Source organism: Hemitrygon akajei, unplaced genomic scaffold (assembly GCF_048418815.1).
Source record: "Hemitrygon akajei unplaced genomic scaffold, sHemAka1.3 Scf000104, whole genome shotgun sequence".
Lineage (NCBI taxonomy): Eukaryota > Metazoa > Chordata > Chondrichthyes > Myliobatiformes > Dasyatidae > Hemitrygon > Hemitrygon akajei.
Window position 1 is genome coordinate 1,441,350 of NW_027331990.1, and position 20,907 is coordinate 1,462,256.

At 46.4% G+C, this 20,907-nt stretch overlaps 1 protein-coding gene across 1 annotated transcript; it reads left to right on the forward strand.

Annotated features, from left to right (window-relative positions):
- The first annotated feature begins 4,075 nt into the window (after window positions 1–4,075).
- On the forward strand, window positions 4,076–13,659 carry LOC140723210 (uncharacterized). The gene is made up of 2 exons (XM_073037821.1): window positions 4,076–4,135; window positions 9,832–13,659. Exon 2 carries the CDS (start codon window positions 10,155–10,157, stop codon window positions 11,163–11,165), a length of 1,011 nt encoding a protein of 336 aa, XP_072893922.1. The 5' UTR covers window positions 4,076–4,135; window positions 9,832–10,154; the 3' UTR covers window positions 11,166–13,659.
- Window positions 13,660–20,907: the final 7,248 nt, after the last annotated feature.

Below are 20,907 nucleotides of genomic sequence, written 5' to 3' on the forward strand. Positions count from 1 at the left end.
CCTATGGATTATACGAAGTGACAGCCCACACACATTCGTTGTGGTTCCCTGTACCGATGATCAACCCACTCTTGTCGGCACAGGAGAGTTCCAAGCCCCAGCTGCGACAAACTGAAGTGATCAATTTTCTCTTCTCTCTCTCTCTCTCTCTCTCTCTCTCTCTCTCTCTCTCTCCTCTCTCTCTCTCTCTCTCTCCCTCTCTCTCTCTCTCTCTCCTCCTCTCTCTCTCTCTCCCTCTCTCTCTCTCTCTCTCTCTCTCATCTCTCTCTCTCTCTCTCTCTCTCCTCTCTCTCCTCTCTCTCTCTCTCTCTCTCTCTCTCCCTGACCGACCGCCTCTCTGCAGATCGCTCTCTCTCTCTCATGATTAATCCACAGTTAGCGCTGTCAGCCTGTGACTGACGTCATAGTCCCGCTCCTCACGCCGGCGCTCTTAAAGAAACAGTCACAGTACGACCGCAGGCTCGTAACAGCTGCAACACAACTTCCCGACTTTTGAACTCAAAGCTTCAACTAATAAAGACAACCATGCCATTTGCCTTCTTAACCACCCGATCAATCTGTGCAGTCTCTTTCAGGGAGCGATGAACTTGGAGTCTGAGATCCCTCTGATCATCAACACTGTTCAGGGTTTTGCATTTAACAGTGTGCTGTCTCGTACATTCGACCTACCGAGCTGCCAAGATGATCATCACTGATCAAATCTCACTGAGATTTCTCAGGTCCTGTTGAATTTATTGCCAAGTGCGCAAGTACGGGAAGGTACAGGTACAGAGAAATACTGACTTGTGGCAGCATCGCAGGCAAGTACATTCGGATAACACACGGAACACAGGTTATACGATTCTCTGTCAGTAACAATCTATAAATATGCTTTATGTCATTAACTGTATATCACATACATTGTGTCATGATCAATATTAAAATGTGCAATAACAGACTTGAAAATGTTCAAATTGGTTCCTGTTTCCATTCCTCCTATAATCCACAACCAGCTCCTTTGTTTTTGTCACAATGAGGGAGAGGTTGTTTTCTTGACACCACAGTGTCGAGGTGATGACTTCTTCTCTGTCGGCTGTCTCGTTATTATTTGAGATTAGGTCAATCAATGTAGTGTCAGCAAATTTAATTATCAGATTGGAGCTGTGAGGGGTGACACAAGTCATGGTGCACAGAGTAAAGGAGGGGGCCAAGGAGACAACCTTGTGGGGTATGTGTGCTGAGGGTCAGAGAGACAGAGGTGAGGGAGCCCACTCTTACCAACTGCCGGCGATCTGACAGGAATTCCAGGATCCAGCTACACAAGGCAGGGTGAAGGCCGAGGTCTCTGAGCTTCTTGTCGATACTTCACGCCTTCGTATGGCTACAGCTCTGCCTATGACTGCAAAGAAATGCAGAGAACTTTGGAGAGCGGAGAACATGAGAGAAACAAGCCTCCCCTCCATGGACTCTTCCTACACTTCCCCTGCCTCGGAAAATCAGGCCATGTACTCAGATACCCACAACCTGGACATTCTTGCTGCAAATACAGCTCCCATCGGAGACGAGATACAAAAGCCTTAAGGCGCGAACCAGGTTTAAGGAGGGCATTCCGTCCGCGGCTATAAGCCAAATCAATGGTCTCTAGTCCGAAAAAATAGACTGGACCTCACAATGTAACTCGATGTGACCCTGTACCATATGTCTATCTACACTGCACTTTCTCATTCAGTGTCCAAAACCATGTATCTGTAGGTCTATCAGCTGACCCACTATGTATCTCACCAGCCGTCCATCAAATAACACCGCCCTCGGACACCATGGCGACCCATGAGCTGCTCGTTGCTCTTTCTCTGTAAAAAACTCACAAGCAGGCAGTGTCCTTGTATATTCAAAACAAGCTTGCAGAGAAACCATAACTCACTCTCTCCCCCCTCTCTCTCTCTGCCCCCTCTCCTCTCTCTCTCTCTCTCTTCTCCCTCCCCCCTCTCTCCTCTCTCTCTCTCTTCTCCCTCCCCCCTCTCCTCTCTCTCTCTCTCTCTCTCTCTCCTCTCCTCTCTCTCTCTCTCTCTCTCTCCTCTCTCTCTCTCTCTCTCTTCTCTCTCTCTCCTCTCTCTCTCTCTCTCTCTCTTCTCCCTCCCCCCCCCCTTAATAACAATGTGTCCGGTTTTGAACAACAACTCTCTCTCACTTTTCGAAAACACAGTTCATAGGGGTGATTCAGGACCCCGTCACACATAATAATCAGAAAGTCTCTAGTCGCAGCCGTGTAAATTAAATGTGATCTCAGTAGGTGTGTAGCACATGCTCAGAATGCGAAGGAGACAGCCAAACTGAGCCAGGTCACAGACTGATGAAGGGGAGGAATGATCCCATTTTGATACAGAGACGGAAGCAGAGTGTTTGATATTGTGCCTGATGCCGGAACTGTGGCCAGTTAGAAGATGAAGTCTTGTTCCTCCAAATTGTTTTTGAGCTGTGACAGTATTTTTATCAGAAGACACCATGGAGACTGAAATTATCTGAGCTGAAATGTTGTCCTTCTCCCACAGACGTGCTTTGTAATGTTTTAACAGTGTAGAGAAGTCAAAGGATTTGTGTATGGGAATCACAAACACAACAGCTCGTTAGTTCCGCTGTATCTGTCAGCGTTGACAGCAGTGAGATGTCATTGACTGGCTCTCATTCTGGGAGGGATTCAATCGAGCCATCCGCAGATACACCAACAGCTTCGCTCCCGGAAGTCGACCGTTCGCCTGCTCCGTGTGTGTGAAGAGACTCATTCAGTTAACCCACACCTTGTGATGCTCCGGTGAGTTCACAGTACATAGAGGCCACATTTCTGCTACGGAGTAAGCAAAGAGTTTTACTCAATCATCCCAGCTGCGGCAACACCAGCAACTTCACATCAGGGAGGAAGTTCAAATCAGCTCCGTGTTAAATGTTTAACCTTCACGGTGACTGAAGGCAGCTGCAGGTTCATGAGGGACGGTTACTGTCTATCCGTTGATTCGTTCCGAAATTCACTTCGAAATGATCACCAGTTGACAGTGACAGGAATATCGTCTTCAAGTGGTTACCACAGAACACCCCGATTCCAGGTAAGGGCCAACAAAAGTGATACCACAGGATACTCCAGCAAATTCTCACCAATGGATTATACGAAGTGACAGTTTACACATATCCGTTGTGCACGGCGTGCCGATGATCAACCCCGATTTTCTGGGCATGGAAGAGTTCCAACCCATAGCAGTGACAAGCTGAAGTTCCAACAGCTTCTCCTTCTCCCTCTCCCTCTCCCTCTCCCTCTCCCTCGAAGTCTGCCACAGCTAGTGTCCTGACGTCACAGTCCCGCCTCACTCAGGCACTTAAAAGGGACACTCACAGTAAAAGAACCTGCGGTCTCGCAACACAATGCACCTCTAACGTCTGATAGTAGACTAGCCAGTGAATCTTCCATGGTGCAGAGTCAGAAACCAAAGAGTTTACCAGCCTGAGTCAGGGCTTTGGGGCTCCAGAGAGAGATGGGGCCTGGAGTTCACGAGGAGGAGGAGGAATCAAACCAGCAGGCTCTGGCTACAAAACAAAGATCGGAAACATTTGGGAAACAGGTTGTCCGGAAAAAGGTGGTTAATTTCTGCAAAATACTGGTGGAAATCAACAGATCAGGCAGCAAATGTGGAGAGGAATAAATAGACAACGTTTAGAGCCGACTTCACTTCAGCATGTCCAGACTGTGTACTCCACTGCTTCGCTGCTGCCTGAACTGCAGAGTTTCTCCTGCAATTTGTGTGTGTGCGTCTCTGGTTTTCCAGCAACAGCAAAATCTCTTGTGTTTTCAATCTGCATTTGTAAGAAGGATCTACTTTTCGCATTAGACCACTGGGAACGGTTGCTGATATTAAGTGCATTGTTTATGGTAGCTGCTTTCTGCGTTAAGAGAGCTGCTGAGTTTTCTACACAAAAACAAAACTGAGGTCTGGATATGGAACCGGTGCTTGCAGAAACTTTTAATGGCACCGTGATTACCCAGAATGTTCTGCGTTGCAATTTTCACTATCGCTGAAGCACCGACCGAACGCGCAGGCGTCAGGATGAGGATGGTTCCAAATATCGCGCATGCGCGCAGTACAGAAAGGCCTCGAGGAATCGGCTCCAGGTAAGAGATGGTTTGCGCTGGATTTTTCAACACCGAATTCGCGGTAATTGCTGTGACGTTCGGACACCGTGCCCTGAAATCCCGGGATAGTCCTGTTCTCCGTCCCCCTCTCTCTCAGCCTCACGATCCGTACACGGACCCCGGGGAGCTTCCAGCTGATGACGGAATGGGAACCGATAGATCTCTCAGACAGAGCTGAGCTCCAGCTATCTAAATGCAAGGATTAGGAACTCGGAGAAAGGGAACAACATCTTTTACACCACCAGGTGAGAAAATCACCTTTGTTTTACCTACAATCACAAACCAGAGATAATGTGCAGAAATTGAAAATCCAAGCAACACACACAAATGCTGGAGGAACTCAGCATTAGTACTCTTTTCCCAATAGATGCACTGCCTGGCCTGCCTGAGTACCTCCAGTATTTTATGTGTGCCTGCTTGTTCTATCTCCTCTTCTTCTGGATTTTTCTACCCGTGTAGAACGTGTTTTGACCCATTCTCTCTGGGTACCTAATGATATCAAACACCTTTGCCCTGGGCATCAAGTAGCTTTCACATCACAGATGTGCCAGACTCCAGTGAGACAGACCTAGTGCCCTTCCCTTCACATTCATTGGCATTGCTGTCAGTGAGTTCGCCACCGTCAGGATTCAGGGTTCAGGGAAATATTTATGTACAACACAGAAACTGGTGTTACCTGTGAGTATTGTGGTGATGCAGAAGTTGCTGGAGAATTTGCAAGTAGAGTAAGTGCAGTAATCTGACTTTTTAAAGCATCATTTAGCAAGCAAATCAGACATGGATGGTGTGAAAAAGCTGGAGTGAGAAAATCCTTCATAACCCACTACAGGACCTGCTACATAGGTTGTGTGAGAGTGCCGATGAACTTGATCAACCCAAAGGATATCAAGTTCTTATTACAGTGATTACAGTCCAACAGTCCACTCTCTCAACCCCAGATCCATTGATGTCAATAGGGGTTAGCCTGTCTCCATTCCTTCTGTCGTCCACAACCAGTTCCCTAGTTTTTGTGACTTTGAGCGAGAGTTTGTTTTCTTGACACCAGTCAGATGTTGTTCAGAAAACCTCAGATAGAGTCAGCAATCAAATGGTTGAGCCTGGTGCGATGAATGTGCTGAGCTGTGTATATCCCAATGCAAGAAGCATCGTAGAAAGCCAGATGAGCTCAGGACAGGGAATTATGATATTGTAGCCATTACTGGGACTTCGGTTGCACGTAAGAGTCTGAGGGATTTAGAGGAACAAATGTGTGGAGAGATTGCAGACTGTGCCAAGAAATAAATGTTGATATGGTAAACGATTTTAACTTTCTAAATATTGACTGTGTCTCCAGACTGTAAAAGGAATAGCATGGGGTAGAATTTGTCAAATGTGTCCTTATTCAGTCCATAGAATTCCCGATGTAGAAGTGGTGCAATATGCTATTAGGAAATGATCCAGGGCTAGTGACAGAAATTAGTGTATGGGACCACTTTGTATCTAGTGATCATAATGCCATGAGATTCCAACTAAATATGGAAAAAGAGAGGTCTGGAACAGAGGCTGGGGTTCTAAATTGGAGACAGGACAATTTGGATGTTATCAGAAAGGTATCTGAGAAGTGTGGACTGGGTCAGGAAGTTTTCTGTCGAAGGAGTACTTGGAAATGGGCTGTCCTTCAGCAGTGGAATTCTGGAATCTGTGGAGTTTGTATGAGCTTGCCAAGTTAAAAGTTGAAAGTGAACTTGGTGCAGGGAACATTGGTTTTCAGACAGACAGAACATACTTTTTTGATCCCAAGGGAAATTGGGTTTCATTACAGTTGCACCAACCGAGAATAGTGAAGAAATATAGCAAAATAAAGCCATAAATAATTAAATAATAATAAGTAAATTATGCCAAGTGAATATAAGTCTAGGACCAGGCTATTGGCATCAGGGTGTCTGACACTCCGAGGGAGGAGATTGTAAAGTTTGATGGCCACAGGCAGGAATGACTTCCCATGATGCTCAGTGTTGCATCTCGGTGGAATGAGTCTCTGGATGAATGTACTCTGTGCCTAACCAGTACATTATGGAGTGGATGGGAGACATTGTCCAAGATGGCATGCAACTTGGACAGCATCCTCCTTTCAGACACCAACGTCAGAGAGGTCCAGTTCCACCCCCACAGCATCACTGGCCTTACAATTGAGTTTGTTGATTCTGTTGGTGTCTGCTACCCTCAGCCTGCTCCCTCCACTTCTTCATCCAGGTCATTTATAAAAATCAAAGAGTAAGGGTCCAAACAGATACCTGAGGCACTCCACTGGTCACCGACCTCCATGCAGAATATGTCCCGTCTACAACCACATGTGTGATTCATTGAAACATCCAATCCTTTGGTACCTCCCCCTGTCACCAAGCATGGATTTAATTATCTGCTCGGAACCCCGATAATTTCTGCACTTGTCTCACGCAGGATCCAAGGGAGCACCTTGTCATGCCCTGGAGATTTATCCACCCGCATCAGCCTCAGGATAACAAACATCTCCGCTTCTTTAATCTGTACAGGGTCCACGATTTAATGCAGCTTTTCCTCACTCTCACATAGATCCTGTGTCCATCTCCTGAGTAATTGAGATGATAAAAGTATTTAAGATCTCCCCCATCTGCTTTGGTTCTACACGTGGATTGTCATTCTGGTCTTGCAGAGGACCAACTTTGCTCTTAAATTCTTCAATTCTTTTGCTCTTAATCTATCTCTAGAATCCCTGAAGATTATCCTTCATCTTTTCTGTGAGGGCATCCTCATTCATGCCTTCTTTTAGCAATCCTGATTTATTTCTTAGTCTAACAACACCACACAAAATGCTGGTGGAACACATCTGGCCAGGCAGCATCTATAGGGAGAAGCGCTGTCAACGTTCGGGCCGAGACACTTCGTCAGGATCTTTCTTATGTGTTCTCTTGCATTCCTTAAACTCCGTTAGAACCTACTTTGCTATCCCTGTTAGTGCGTTCACCAGGGTCACAATATCTCTTGAAAACCAAGGTTCCCTACAGTTTCTATCTTTACCTTTTATTCTGACACGTTGTACTTTCAAAATTTTGCTTTAAAGGCCTCCCATTTACCAAGCACACCTTTGCCATAAAGCAGCCTGTCCCAGTCCACAGTTGCCAGATCCTAGTGTCATAATACCAGGTGTTGATCCATTCCCTGAACACATCCACCTTTCCTATCATGCTCCTTGCATTGAGATATACATGGCTCAGCATATACACTGCACCATGCTCAACGTTTTTCATTCCTGACTTTGTCTGAGGTCTGAACAACACCTGTCTCCACAACACCTCCACTATCTGTTCTGTTATTCAGGCATCCATTCCCCCTGAGACGTTAGGTTAACCCCCCTTACCCCCACCCCCCCACCATGCAGCTCTATCACCCCTTTGGTTTTCATCTCCCAGATCAATAAAAAGGAGGTGCATACAGGCAGATAGGAACAAATGGGCTACTTATGAGATACAGGAAATTCAAGTGAACACTGATGAAAGAAGGCATGAGGTTGCCCCAGCAGACAAGGTGAAGGAGAATCCTCATGGATTCTGCAGATATGTTAAGTGCAAAAAGATTCCAAGGGGAAAAAATTAATCCTGTGAAAGATCAGAATGGTAATACATATGAGGTAACAAAATAGATGAGGGAGATTATTTTTTTGCATCCCTATTTACACAGGAAACAGACACAGGGTCTATAGAAGTGAGGCAAAGCAGCATCAACTTCATGGACCCTCTACACGTTACAGAGGTGGAGGTGTTTGTTGTCCTGAGGCAAATTAGCGTGGATAAATCCCCAGGGCTTGACAGGTTGTTCCCTGGGACCCTGCGGAAGACAAGTGTAGAAATTGTCGGGGCACAAGCACAGATATTTAAATTATCCTTAGTGACAGGTGAGGTACTGGAGGATTGGCAGACAGGCAGCATGGCTTTGTGCATAGTAGGTCATGTCTAACCAATCTTATAGAGTCTCTGGAGGAAGTTATCAGGAAAGTGGATGAAGGCAAGGCAGTGGATGTTGTCTACATGGACTTCGGCAAGGCACTTGACAATGTCTCATATGGGAGGTTGGTCAAGAAGGTTCAGTCACTCAGCATTCAAGATGAGATAGTAAATTGGACAAGACACTGTCTTTGGGAGAAGCCAGAGTGTGATAGCAGATGGTTGCCTCTCTGAGCAGAGGCCTGTGACTAATGGTTGCCACAGGGATCAGTGCTGGATCTGTTGTTGTTTGTCATCTATATCAGTAATCTGGATGTGAACATGGTTCGCTGGATCAGCAAATTTGTGGATGACACTAAGATTGGGTGTGTAGTGGACAGTGAGGAAGACTACCATGGCTTGCAGTGTGAACTGGACCAGCTGGAAAAATGGGTTCAGAAATGGAAAATGGAATTTAATGCAGACAAGTGTGAGGGGTTACACTTTGGTAGGACCTACCAGTGTAGGTCTTACACAGTGACTGGTCGGGCATGGAGGAGTGTTGTAAAGGAAAGGGATCTGGGAATACAGGTCAATATTTCACTGAAAGTGGTGTCACAGTTCGATAGGGATGGAAAGAAAGATTTTGGCACATTGGCCTTCATGAACCAAAGTGGTGAGTGCAGGATATGGATGATATGTTGACTTGGTACAAGACATTGGTGAGGCCTAATTTGGAGTATTGTGTGCAGTTTTGGTCACCAACCTACAGGAAAAATTTAAAAGAGGTTGAAAGAGTTCAGAGAAAATTCAGAACGATGTTGCCGGGTCTAGAGGACTTGGGTCCTTACGATTGAACAGGTCAGGACATTATTCCTTGGAACACAGAAGACTGAGGGGAGATTTGATGGAGGTATACCAAAATTATGAGGGGTATAGATAGGGTAAATGCAAGCTGGCTTTTACCACTGAGATGGGGTGGGACTACAACCAGAGGCCATGGGTTAAGGGTGCAAGGTGAAATGTTAAGGGGAACACGAGGGGAAACTTCTTGACACAATGGGTCATCCGTGTGTGGAATGAGCAGATAGCCCAACTGGTGCGTGCAAGCTCAGTTTCAACATTTAAGAGGTTTGGATGGATGGCAGGTGTATGGGAGTGGGCAGTTTAGATAGTTCAACACTAATCAGATGGGCCAAAAGGTCTGTTTCTGTGTTGTATTTCTCTTTGACTGTAACAAGAACCTGAAATAATACTAATATTTGCTCTAATTCCTTTTAGCAGCTGTGCAGACAGACCAACCATACATCTGAGTAGGAGATATTTACATGGCGTTAAAACTGTGGCACTTTAAATTAACAGTACATAAAAGAAATTCCATCTGCGTGTCAACAAAGGCTATTTGCGTGAGAGTATTTCAGTTACTGTGGGGCCAGGCACCCATACAGCTCAGTGGGAACAGGGAATAATACCAATGGAGAGAGTCAAACTGAGCCAGGTCACATATTGGAGATGGCAGAATTGCCCCATTCTTGTAGAGACAGGAAGAGCATCAGAGACTTTGGTGGTCATTCCAGATACCAGCAACTGTGCCAAGTTAGAAGATGATTTCTCTCTCCAATTTGGGTTGAACTTCACTGTAACAGTGTGATATCAGATCACACCTCGGCAACTAAAGTGATCTCATCTGAAATGTTGTCCTTCCCCCACTGATGGATTTTGTAAATCTTTTTACAGGTTAAAAATGACAAGGAATTTGTCTACGGGAATCTCAAACAAAACACGCCAGTTTTGCTGTCTCAGTCCAGATATTTAAGAAGTGGAGCAAGGGATTCACTCAATCATCCTTCCTGCTCAGACTGTGGGGAGGGATTCACTCAGTCATCTGAACGACTGGCACACCTGTTATTTTACAAGGGGAGAGGCCATTCACCTGCGCAGACAATGGGAATGGATTCAGTTGGTCATCTCAAATGAAGGTACATCAGCAAGTTCACATTGGGCAGACGCTGGACATCTGCTGAATTTGTGGGGAAGGATTCTCTCGGTCATCTAACCTAATGGCTCACCAGCGAGTTCACACTGGGGAGCGGCCGTTCACCTGCTCGGACTGTGGGAAGGGATTCACTGAATCATCTAAATTGAAGGTACATCAACGAGTTCATTCTGGGGAGAGGCCATTCACCTGCTCAGACTGTGGGAAGGGATTCACTCGGTCATCTCACCTACTGCTACATCAGTTAGTTCACACTGCAGAGAGGGATTTCACCTGCTCAGATTGTGGGAAGAGATTCACTCACTCTTCCACCCTACAGAGACACCAGTCAGTTCACACCAGGGAGAGGCCATTCACCTGCTCAGTCTGTGGGAAGAGATTCACTCAGTCATCCCACCTACAGAGACACCAGCAAGTTCACACTGGGGAGAAGCCTTTCACCTGCTCAAACTGTGGGAAGAGATTCACACAGTCATCCACCCTACAGAGACACCAGTCAATTCACACTGGGGAGTGGCGGCTCACCTGCTCAGAATGTGGGAAGGGATTCACACAGTTATCCAAACTACTGGCACACCAGTCAGTTCACAGTGGGGAGTGGCCATTCACCTGCTCAGACTGTGGGAAGGGATTCACTCGGTCATCTGATCTGCTGACACACGAGCGAGTTCACACCGGGGAGAGGCCATTCACCTGCTGTGAATGTGGGAAGGGATTCGCTCGGTCATCTGATCTACAGATACACCAGCGAGTTCACACTGGGGAGAGGCCGTTTACCTGCTCAGTCTGTGGGAAGGGATTCCATCAATCTTCCAACCTCCATAGACACCAGCAATTTCACACTGGGGTGAAGCAGTTCACCTGCTCAGTCTGTGGGAAGGGATTCAGTCGGTCATCCTCCCTATTGGCACACCAGTCAGTTCACACTGGGGTGTGGCCATTCACCTGCTCAGAATGTGGGAAAGGATTCACTCAGTCATCTGAACTACTGGTACACCAGTCAGTTCACAGAGGGGAGTGGCCGTTCACCTGCTCAGAATGTGGGAAGGGATTCACTCAGTCATCCAACTTATAGAGACACCAGTCAGTTCACACTGGGGAGAAGCCGTTCACCTGCTGTGAATGTGGGAAGGGATTTGCTCGGTTATCCGATCTACAGATACACCAGCGAGTTCACACTGGGGAGAGACCATTCACCAGCTCAGTCTGTGGGAAGGGGTTCCATCAATCATCCAACCTTCATAGACACCAGCGAGTTCACACTGGGGTGAAGCCGTTCAACTGCTCAGACTGTGGAAAGGGATTCACTCGGTCATCCTCACTGTTGGCACACCAGCGAGTTCACACTGGGGAGAGGCCGTTCACCTGCTGTGAATGTGGGAAAGGATTCACTCGGTCATCTCATCTGCTGGCACACCAGCGAGTTCACAGTGGGTAGAGACCGTTCACCTGCTCAGAACGTGGGAAGGGATTCACTCGGTCATCCAATCTACAAAGACACCAGCAAGTTCACTTTGGGTAAAGGACGATCTCCTGCTGAGACATTGGGAAGAGTTTTTCTCAGCCATCTCCATCAAATGTGCATCATTGGGTTCACACTGAGTAGAGGCTGTTTACCTGCTGTGAATGTGAGAAGGGATTCACTCAGTAATCTAACCTTGTGAGACAGTGGCGGGTTCACACTGGGGAGAAAGTTTCAATGAGCTGCATGCTGGATATTTGTCCATCACCGTTGCTGAATGCAATTTCGAGAGTGACTGTCGGTGCTGAACTCTACAATTATTGCTGCTGCTCACCACACCCAGTTCTGCACCCTGGTCACTGGGCATGGGAGGAGTTTCTTCTGCTGTACATTCACCTTTAATGGGACTGGATCTGAGACAAATTAATCAGATCTATTTTAAACTCTGTCTCTGGTACTTAGTGCATTTATAACACACCTAGTGTACAGTAGAGAGTCAACTCAGCCCAGCTGGAACCTGCCAGCGATTCAGTCCCATGACAGTCTATTTAAATCCTCCCCTTTTGTTCATCTCTCACTCTCCCTCTGGTGATGGGTACAAATAGTCATCATCTGTGGGTGAAAACGTTTCCCTTGAATTTTCTGCAGACTGAAGAAGTCGAGCTGATTGCAGTTCTGTCTGTGATGTTCTTCCCCCCTCAAATCTCTGGGCTGAGGAAGAATACCATTGGTAGTTAACCTCCTTAATCAGGACTAATTTCCACATTATGGGTCATTTTCCCTGCTTCTAAAGGGTTGTTAGAGAACATCACTGTCCTCAAAAGACTGAAGTGAAGGCAGAATGGGAAATCATCAGTTGGATGTTCAACGGAGCAGGGTCAGACACCAGAGGTGGGTCTGCACAGGGCAGAGTTTGGGGCTCTGGGCAATGGTCGGGGTAAGAACGTATGATGAGGAGAAGGGTATCAGCAGCGGGGCGTGGCAACAAATGTCAGAGTAACAACATTTGGAAGCTGATTGACAGAGACAATCAGTCGATTGTCTGACTGATGACACAAACAATGCCTGTGGTGAGGTTCTCCACAGGTTGAGGAACATGTGTGTGTTGGGAATGGTTTTGTCTATTGAGGGAGTTGTTCCTGCTTGTTTATCCTGCAATATGATATCCGGATGGTTATTATGGACTGTCCTATTTGAAATAATGTATTGATTATCATATAATTTGTAAGATCTTTACTCTAAAACTGGGTCAGGCTTGAATTTATGGTGCCTTCATTCAGTTATGGAGGGCATTCATGAGTTTTTATTTTTAAACAATGTTTTGGTGAATGGTATTTGCCACTTGATTGTACCTTTGTAAGTAATCAGATTGAGTTAAACTGCTGCGGGATCCTGGAATGTGTTGGATTGTGTCAGGTTTCTCTTGGCATTTTCTGCACTTACTGCCTTGTTTGTTTGTATTTCATGTATTTTTTGTTTTTTTCCCCTTTTGTTGAACACCTTGTCCTGTATTTCTGCAAGGAACCCCTCTGTTTCTGGGAAGAGGTCTCCAACTCTCAGTGGAGTGCTCGATGCTTCCTTGTCACCATCTCATCTGCTCAGATTGTCGGGATGTCTCCCATGGAGGGTCATACTCATTCCACTGGTTAATGTTTTCTTCCAGAGTGGTGATTTATTTTTCTGATTTGGCCTCTCATTTAAGTTTTCTGGTCTGTATTTCAAATCAGATTTGCATATACACACATGGAGTGCTGAATCCTGTTCATTTTTGATGAAAATATATGTTTAGAAGTTTTATCTGACTGTTGTCTGATTTTTTTCATGTCTGTTGTTCCTCTTCCTCCTTGTATCCAAGGTAGTGTTAATCTAAATGTGTCACTCCTGATGAAGGGTTTCAGCCCGAAACATCGTCACTACCTCCTCCCATAGATGCTGTCTGGCCTGCTGAGTTCTGCCAGCATTTTGTGTTTTTATTTATTTCCAGCATCTGCAGATTCACCCGTATCTGAGTGTGAATAGACTTTTCTAAAGTTCTTATTTATCTTTGTAAATTCTACTGATTGAAATGGGACCAAGATATTTTTATTAAAAAATGTCAATGTCGGTATTGATGAAAGTGTTTATTGCCTTTGTTGTATTTGTTAACTATTGAGCTCTGTTTGGCAGAATTTTTAAGACTTGAACTACATTCTGTCAAAGGCTTTCCCTATTTCGCACTACTTTCTATTGTCTTTGCTTGTTGGTATTCCAGATATTTGGGTATCAAGAGTCTCGATAAAGGGTCTTGGCCCGAAATGTCGATTCCCATCCATAGATGTTGCCTAACATGCTGAGCTCCTCCAACACTTTGTGTGTAGTTCTCTAGATTTCCAGCATCTGCGGGTCCTCTTGTTTGAGAACAAGCTGGTAGTGGGGTTGTATGGCTGTGTTGGTAAAATATTAAATAAAATCATTAGAAAGAGGTGGCATAGTGTTGGCAGGTGTAGAATCTGTGGGTAGAATAAAGGAACTGCAAATGTAAAAAAAAAGTCCCTAATGGGAATTGTATAGAGACCTCCGAACAGTAGCAAGTATGTGGTCCACAAATTACAATGGGAGATAGAAAATGCGTGCCAAAAGGGCAGTGATACAATAGTCATGGGAGACTGTCGTGCAGGTGATTAGGAAAATTAGGATGGTGTTGGTTTCAAGAGGAGGAATTCCTAGAATGCCCACAGGATGCTTTTTAGAGCAGCTCGTGGTTGAGCCCACTTGGGGATCAGCTATTCTGGATTGGGTGTTGTAATGATCTGGAAATTCTCAGGGCACTTAAGTTCAAAGAACACTTAGGGGCAAGTGATCTTAATGTGGTGAAATTTACCCTGACATAAGAGAAGGAGAAGTTAAAGTCAGATGTGGTATTCAAAGAATTAGAGAGGCTTGAGAGAAAAAATGGTCAACATTGATTTGAGAAGAACGCAGGCAAGGATGAAAACAGAGCAGCAATGGCTGGAATTTCTGGAAGTAATTCGGAAGGCACAGGATATATACAGTGGCATGCTGAAGTTTGGGCATCCCTGGTCAAAGTTTCTGTTACTGTGAATAGTTAAGTGAGTAAAAGATGACCTGATTTCCAGAAGGCATAAAGTTAAAGATGACACATCTCTTTAATGGTTTAAGCAAGATTGCTTTTCTTATTTCCATCTTTTACAGTTTCAAAATAACAAAAAAGGAAAAGGGCCAGAAGCAAATGTTTGGGAACCCTCATGGTCAGTACTTAGTAACACCCACTTTAGCGAGTTTTATAGCGTATAAGTGCTTTCTGTAGCCAGCTAAGTGTCTTTCAATTCGTTTGTGTGAATTTCTGGGTTCAGTCATTAGCAGCAAAACACTGACAGCAGAAATTACAGATCAGAATATTATAAGAGTCACAGAGCCCAGCAGTACCAAAACAGGCCCTTTGGCCCTTCTAGTCAATGCTGACCTGTTTTTTGTTGTTACTGCCTGGTTCCAACTATCTGCCCCAGAGCCTACATACACCTCCCATCCATGTTCTCACTCAAATTCTCTTTCATGTCTAAATCGAACCCACATCCAACACTTCCACTGGCAGCTCATTCCACTCTGACCAAACTGTGAGTGAAGAATTCCCCTTCAGGTTCCCCGAAAATAATTCACTTTCACCATGAACTGATGTCCAATGTCAGGGTGAGAGGGCAGACAGTAAGGGCAGGGGTTGGTCAAGTGCGGAGAGGGAAACAGAGCGGAGAATTTATACATAATATCTTCCAGAAAAACTAATTGTTTGAACTTACTGGCTGTAAACCTACTATCCATGCCCTGTACGTTCTCAACCTAATTTTTGATCTAGATGACAAGTAGCAATGTTCAAAGTTCAAATTACATTTCATTATCAGCGTACACATTTGTCACCACATACGACCCTGAGATTTTTTTTCCTACAGGAACACTTGGCAAATCTATAGAATAGTAACAGGATGACACAAAGAAAGATCAAGTAGAGCATAGAATTCAACAAACTGTGCAAATGCAAATATAATTAAATATCAATGAATAATGAAAGGGGAACCTCACTAGGCTGGACCTTGAGTCCAATAAACAGCCTCCCACCATCACTCTCTGCTTCCTACCATCAAGCCAACTGTGCATCCAGTGAGCCAGCTCTCCCTGTATCCCATGTGATCTAACTTTCCACAGCAACTTCCCATGCTGAACCTTAGCAGAGGCCTCATTGATGCCCGTATCGGCCTCGATCCTGGGACAGAGGTGTCACCAGGATCAGAGATTTAAGCAGAGGATGAAGAGGTTTAGAGGGATCTGAGTGTAACCCCTGGGTCGCCTCAGGCATCGCTCAAACTCGTTCTAGTCTAGGGGGAGCAGCCTTCGGCCCCGCCAAACTGGGTAATCAGCTGGTGTGGATGCTGTGTGATGTCCCCGCCTCGCCCAAAAACAGACAGTACACCATATGCGATTAAATGAGTACAATTTATAAAGATTACTATAACTAAGCGATTACTAACGATGCGGTTATATATGAAGAAGAAAAAAAAAGAAAAGGCGCCAAACTTATCAAAGTCCAAACCACTTCGTGCACAACCGTTGGAGCTCAATTACTGAAGTCTTCTGGCATTTGATCCCCTCCGACTTCCTCGACCTGCCTCCTGGGACCACCCACTCCACACTCCTCTGTCTCTGTCTCCTCGCCTCAACGAAAACCTTGGGCCGGGGACCCCCGCTCGGGGTCCGTTCTGTCGCCCAGCTTCCAGCATCCCGTCCTCTCTCTCACTCCATCGCGCCGACTCCCCAAAATCCCTGCCAACAATCAGTTTACAGTCCCAAACAAGCTTCCAGCACTTATCATAACAAAGACGCTAGCATTCCTACTATTAACACAGGCGCCAGCATTCCTACTTTTAACAAAACAAAGGCGCCATTTTGATTATATACACAGTAACAAAGAAAAAGAAGAAACCCCCTTTACACTCTCCCCCCACCAAATAAAAGTCATGTCCTCATGACTATTAGATAACTCGTCACCTTTCCTGCCAACACACCGTAACCCAAGCACAAGCAGTGACATCTCCTCCCCACACAGTAAACCTCACGCTCTGTTTCTTAGGCGCTATATAGGCCAACTATCTGGGCGTTCCCTAACCCTTCTGAGACCTCCGTACCCCCCTCACCTAAACCCTTAGGCTAGGACATAGCTGGGGATACCTTGGGTCCACTACCAACTCCTCTTTCAACCTCTCACTCATGCCCCACTCTGCACACAGCTAACCCTCCCCACTACACCTGACTCAGTGGAAGAAGGGCCAAAGGTCTCTTCCTCAATCGAGGGAAAGTCAGCAAAAGGTAGCATGTACCACACATCCAGCACATCAGTCTTTGAATCCGTATTCTTCCTCATTTCTTTGATCGGTAGCTGCTGTTTGATCTTCTCCAAACGGAAACACGTGGCCTGCACTGCTCCTGCAGTCTCTTCAGCCTCCTGCAATTGAGATTGTCATCTTCTCTGGCCCCTGGCTCAGCAGTTCTGACTCCCGCATCCCGGCCATCTCAATCTGGAATGCAGTTACTCCAACAGCTTCTTCCACCCCAACCTGAAAAGCAGCAGTTAAAGATTGGTCACCCTCCAGTTCAGTATTCACTGCACTTCTCTCCAGCTTTTTTTCTCCTCATGACTTCTTCCAGATCAACCTTCAGGTTTTGCACTTCATTTGAACTGTCGATGGTCATCTTCAGGTTCCCTTCAAGCTACCGCTTCCCCCTTCCGAGATTTGTCCGCAATTTCTTCACCTCCGCAAACTCCCTTCTCCAGGCTCTCAGTTTGCTGTGGCCCTCAGTCAAACAACTTTCTTCGTTCTCTCCAACTTGTAAGTCTTTCAAATGGTTCCAGATCACTCTCTCCGGTCTCTCAGTCTCCATTTCCAACTTGATTCCGTAGAGACAGACAGACACGAGCTGCGACCTTCGCCAGCCCTGGCACATGTCCAGAAAACACTTTAACTCTGTAGTTCTCAGCTGCTCCTGCAATGCCCTCACTTCATATTCTCCTGAGGCAAATCCAAATACCAAGAGATCATCCACATACGTCAAAATTCCAAACGCCTCCACACCCCCATGGTCTTCCACATGCCCTGCAGGAAGGTTGCAAGGGCTCCAGAGATACCCTGTGGTATCTTTTCGGACCGGAAGACTCCTAGGGAACTTATAACCGCCGTCTTCTCCTTGTCGGCCTCACTCATCGGGATCTGGCAACATCCACTCCTCAGATCCAGCACCTTAAACCTCTTCGCACCAGTCAGATAGGCCATCGCCTCTACGGCCCAATATAATCCACACACATGCTGCCTACGTCTGCCACGGCTGTAGGGGCCAGTCGCCGCAACCTCTGCCTCACCGAGGTGTCTTCAGCAGTCAACTCCCCTCCCTGGTGGTATTTCGCAGCGTCCACTAAGAGGGTCTCACCCTCAGATACTCCTCCAGGCCATACCACCACCGGCTCTTGTTTGAATTCGGTATCAGCTCAATGCTGCTACACACGTCCGCACAAGCAGCTCGAAACTCTGGGTGCATCGATAATGCCTCCAAACAGCTCTCACCCGCCTCCTCCGGGCAGGCCCCCAAGCGCACCAACAGGATATTGGTTCTCTCCAGAACCGAAACGCTGCCCGTCTCAACAGTGTCCGGACACATCAGCATTAACGATTCACGAACCTCAGTCACCTCCACATTTGCCTCTAAGAACTCCATTTTCACTGACCAACAACCGTCGTCTTTATAATCACCGGCACTGGTACCCCAAATCTCCAGTGCCGTCAATGTCGTCAAGGGTAAAGGCTTCCAAAAACGGTTATAAAACAAACTGTACAGCAACTTAACCGGTGCCCCAGTGCCGAGGATGGCTTTAACTTGACTTCCATCCATCCGTAACAACACCTGAGTGCGTGGTCCCTCTAAGCCTTCAGTGTTAGGGTCTGTTCCTTGCAGGAATTCCTTGGTACATTGCTGGGAACGTGCTCCCCCAGAGACCCCAAGCCGTTCCCCCACTAAGTTTCCCGACACCTCTCGGATCAACGGAACAACTGATCCCCTTGACAGATCCCCCTGGCTCCGCAAGCAATTTATCTGCCCTCCTAACCAAAAGCGATACCCTAAAAACTTCCCACCAATCTCCTGCCACGGATATGATAAGCCCCCCAGCTGCGGCATTTGACTTCCAGTCGAACCACACGCATTTTCCCAGACTTTCCCAGAACTGGCAGCTGTCACTTAGAGGTAATTGCGCCCGACAGTTCTAACAACGCTACCAGCCCGCCTACTCAAACTTTCAACCAATCCCTGTCGCTTTCCCTCAGCCAAGCACTGCCACTCACCCAACAACTGAGAGGTCTGCTCCGCCCCTTTAGGGCTGGACATTATTCCAACAACCGGGCGGAGCCTACCACTGCTGAAACATTCCAACCAGACCTTCCTCGCTCGCTTAACAGCATGGACAGCCCATGGCCCCACCACCTTTTCGTCAGCGCTAGTCGGAACTCGAACAACGACCCCCGGGCTACCAACAGCAGCCACCCCACCCAACACACATGCAGTGATAACCGGCAATCGCACACCCACAAAGGCACACCAGCTCTTCGCCGCAGACATAATTTAAAGAGGGCGATCACACAGCTTCCACACAAATCAATCCCGGACGAACACCCCACAATGTAACCCCTGGGTCGCCTCAGGCATCGCTCAGCTCGTTCTCGTCTAGGGGGAGCAGCCTTCGGCCCCGCCAAACTGGGTAATCAGCTGGTGTGGGTGCTGTGTGATGTCCCCACCTCGCCCAAAAAACAGACAGTACAACTTATGCGATTAAATGAGTACAATTTATAAAGATTACTATAACTAAGCGATTACTAACGATACAGTATATATGAAGAAGAAAAAAAAGAAAAGGCGCCAAACTTATCAAAGTCCAAACCACTTCGTGCACAATCGTTGGAGCTCAATTACTGAAGTCTTCTGGCCACCATTCGATTCCCTCCGACTTCCTCGACCCGCCTCCTGGGACCCCCACGGTGGTCGACCAGACGCTCCACACTCCTCTGTCTCTGTCTCCTCTCATCACCGAAAACTTTGGGCCGGGGACCCCCCCCCCCCCCCCCGCTCGGGGTCCGTTCTGTCGCCCATCTTCCAGCATCCCGTCCTCTCTCTCTCTCTCTCACTCCATCGCGCCGACTCCCCAAAATCCCCGCCAACAATCAGTTTACAGTCCCAAACAAGCTTCCAGCACTTATCATAACAAAGACGCTAGCATTCCTACTATTAACACAGGCGCCAGCATTCCTACTTTTAACAAAACAAAGACGCCATTTTGATTACATACACAGTAACAAAGAAAAAGAAACCCCCCGTTACACTGGTCTAGCATCGCTTCTGGATACCGACTCCATTAATAACGACTCCCGACTCTGCCTCCGCATCCGTGTTCTGCACTTGGGTTCATCCACCGCCACGCCCGAGTAACACTCTTGCCTCGCTTTCACTCTTTCTATATCTGAACAACTTTTGATACCTGATATTTTTGTCAAACTTACCTTAATTTTTAATCTTGTCTCTCCAGTGTGTTTTATTAGTTGTCACCTGTTGGTTATGTAAACGCTTTCCAATCCTCTAACTTCCCACTATTTTCTTGCTATATTATATGACCCCACCTTTGCTTTGATCAAATACAGGAGAAAATCTGTGGATGCTGGAAATCCAAGCAACAGATACACAAAACACTGGAGGAAACTAGGAGGCCAGGCAGCATATAAGGGAAATAGTAAACAGTCGACGTTTCTGGCCAAGACCCTTCATCAGGACTGGGGAAAAATAAAGATGAGACGTCAGAGGAACAAGTGTGGGGGTGAAAGGGGTGGAAGAAGTGGTAAGTGATAGGTGAAACTGGGAGGGGGGAGTAGTGAAGGATAAAACTCCTTAGGATAGAATTTCCTTCACGATTCTCGAAAGATCATTGCTAATGCCTCCACATTTCTACAGATGCCTCTTTCAGATCTCTGGGGTGTACATCATCTGGTCCAGGTGACCTATTTACCTTCAGACCATCTCTTTCCCAAGAATCTTCTTCCGAGTATCGTGACTTTACACATTCTAACCACTGACATCTGGGACTTCCATATTCCTGTCAGCATCTTCGACAGATAAGAGTGATGTACAAGACTTATTCGGTTCACCTGCCATCACTTTGCACTCCCACCACATTACTACCTCTCCAGCATCATTTTTCAGTGGTTTGATATCCACTTCCGCCTCTCTTTTACACTATATGTACTTGAAGAAAAATTTGGAATCCTCTTTATTA

Excerpts from the sequence above, each read along its gene's own strand:
- LOC140723210 (XM_073037821.1), top strand. The coding sequence starts at position 10,155 with ATGGCTCACCAGCGAGTTCACACTGGGGAGCGGCCGTTCACCTGCTCG.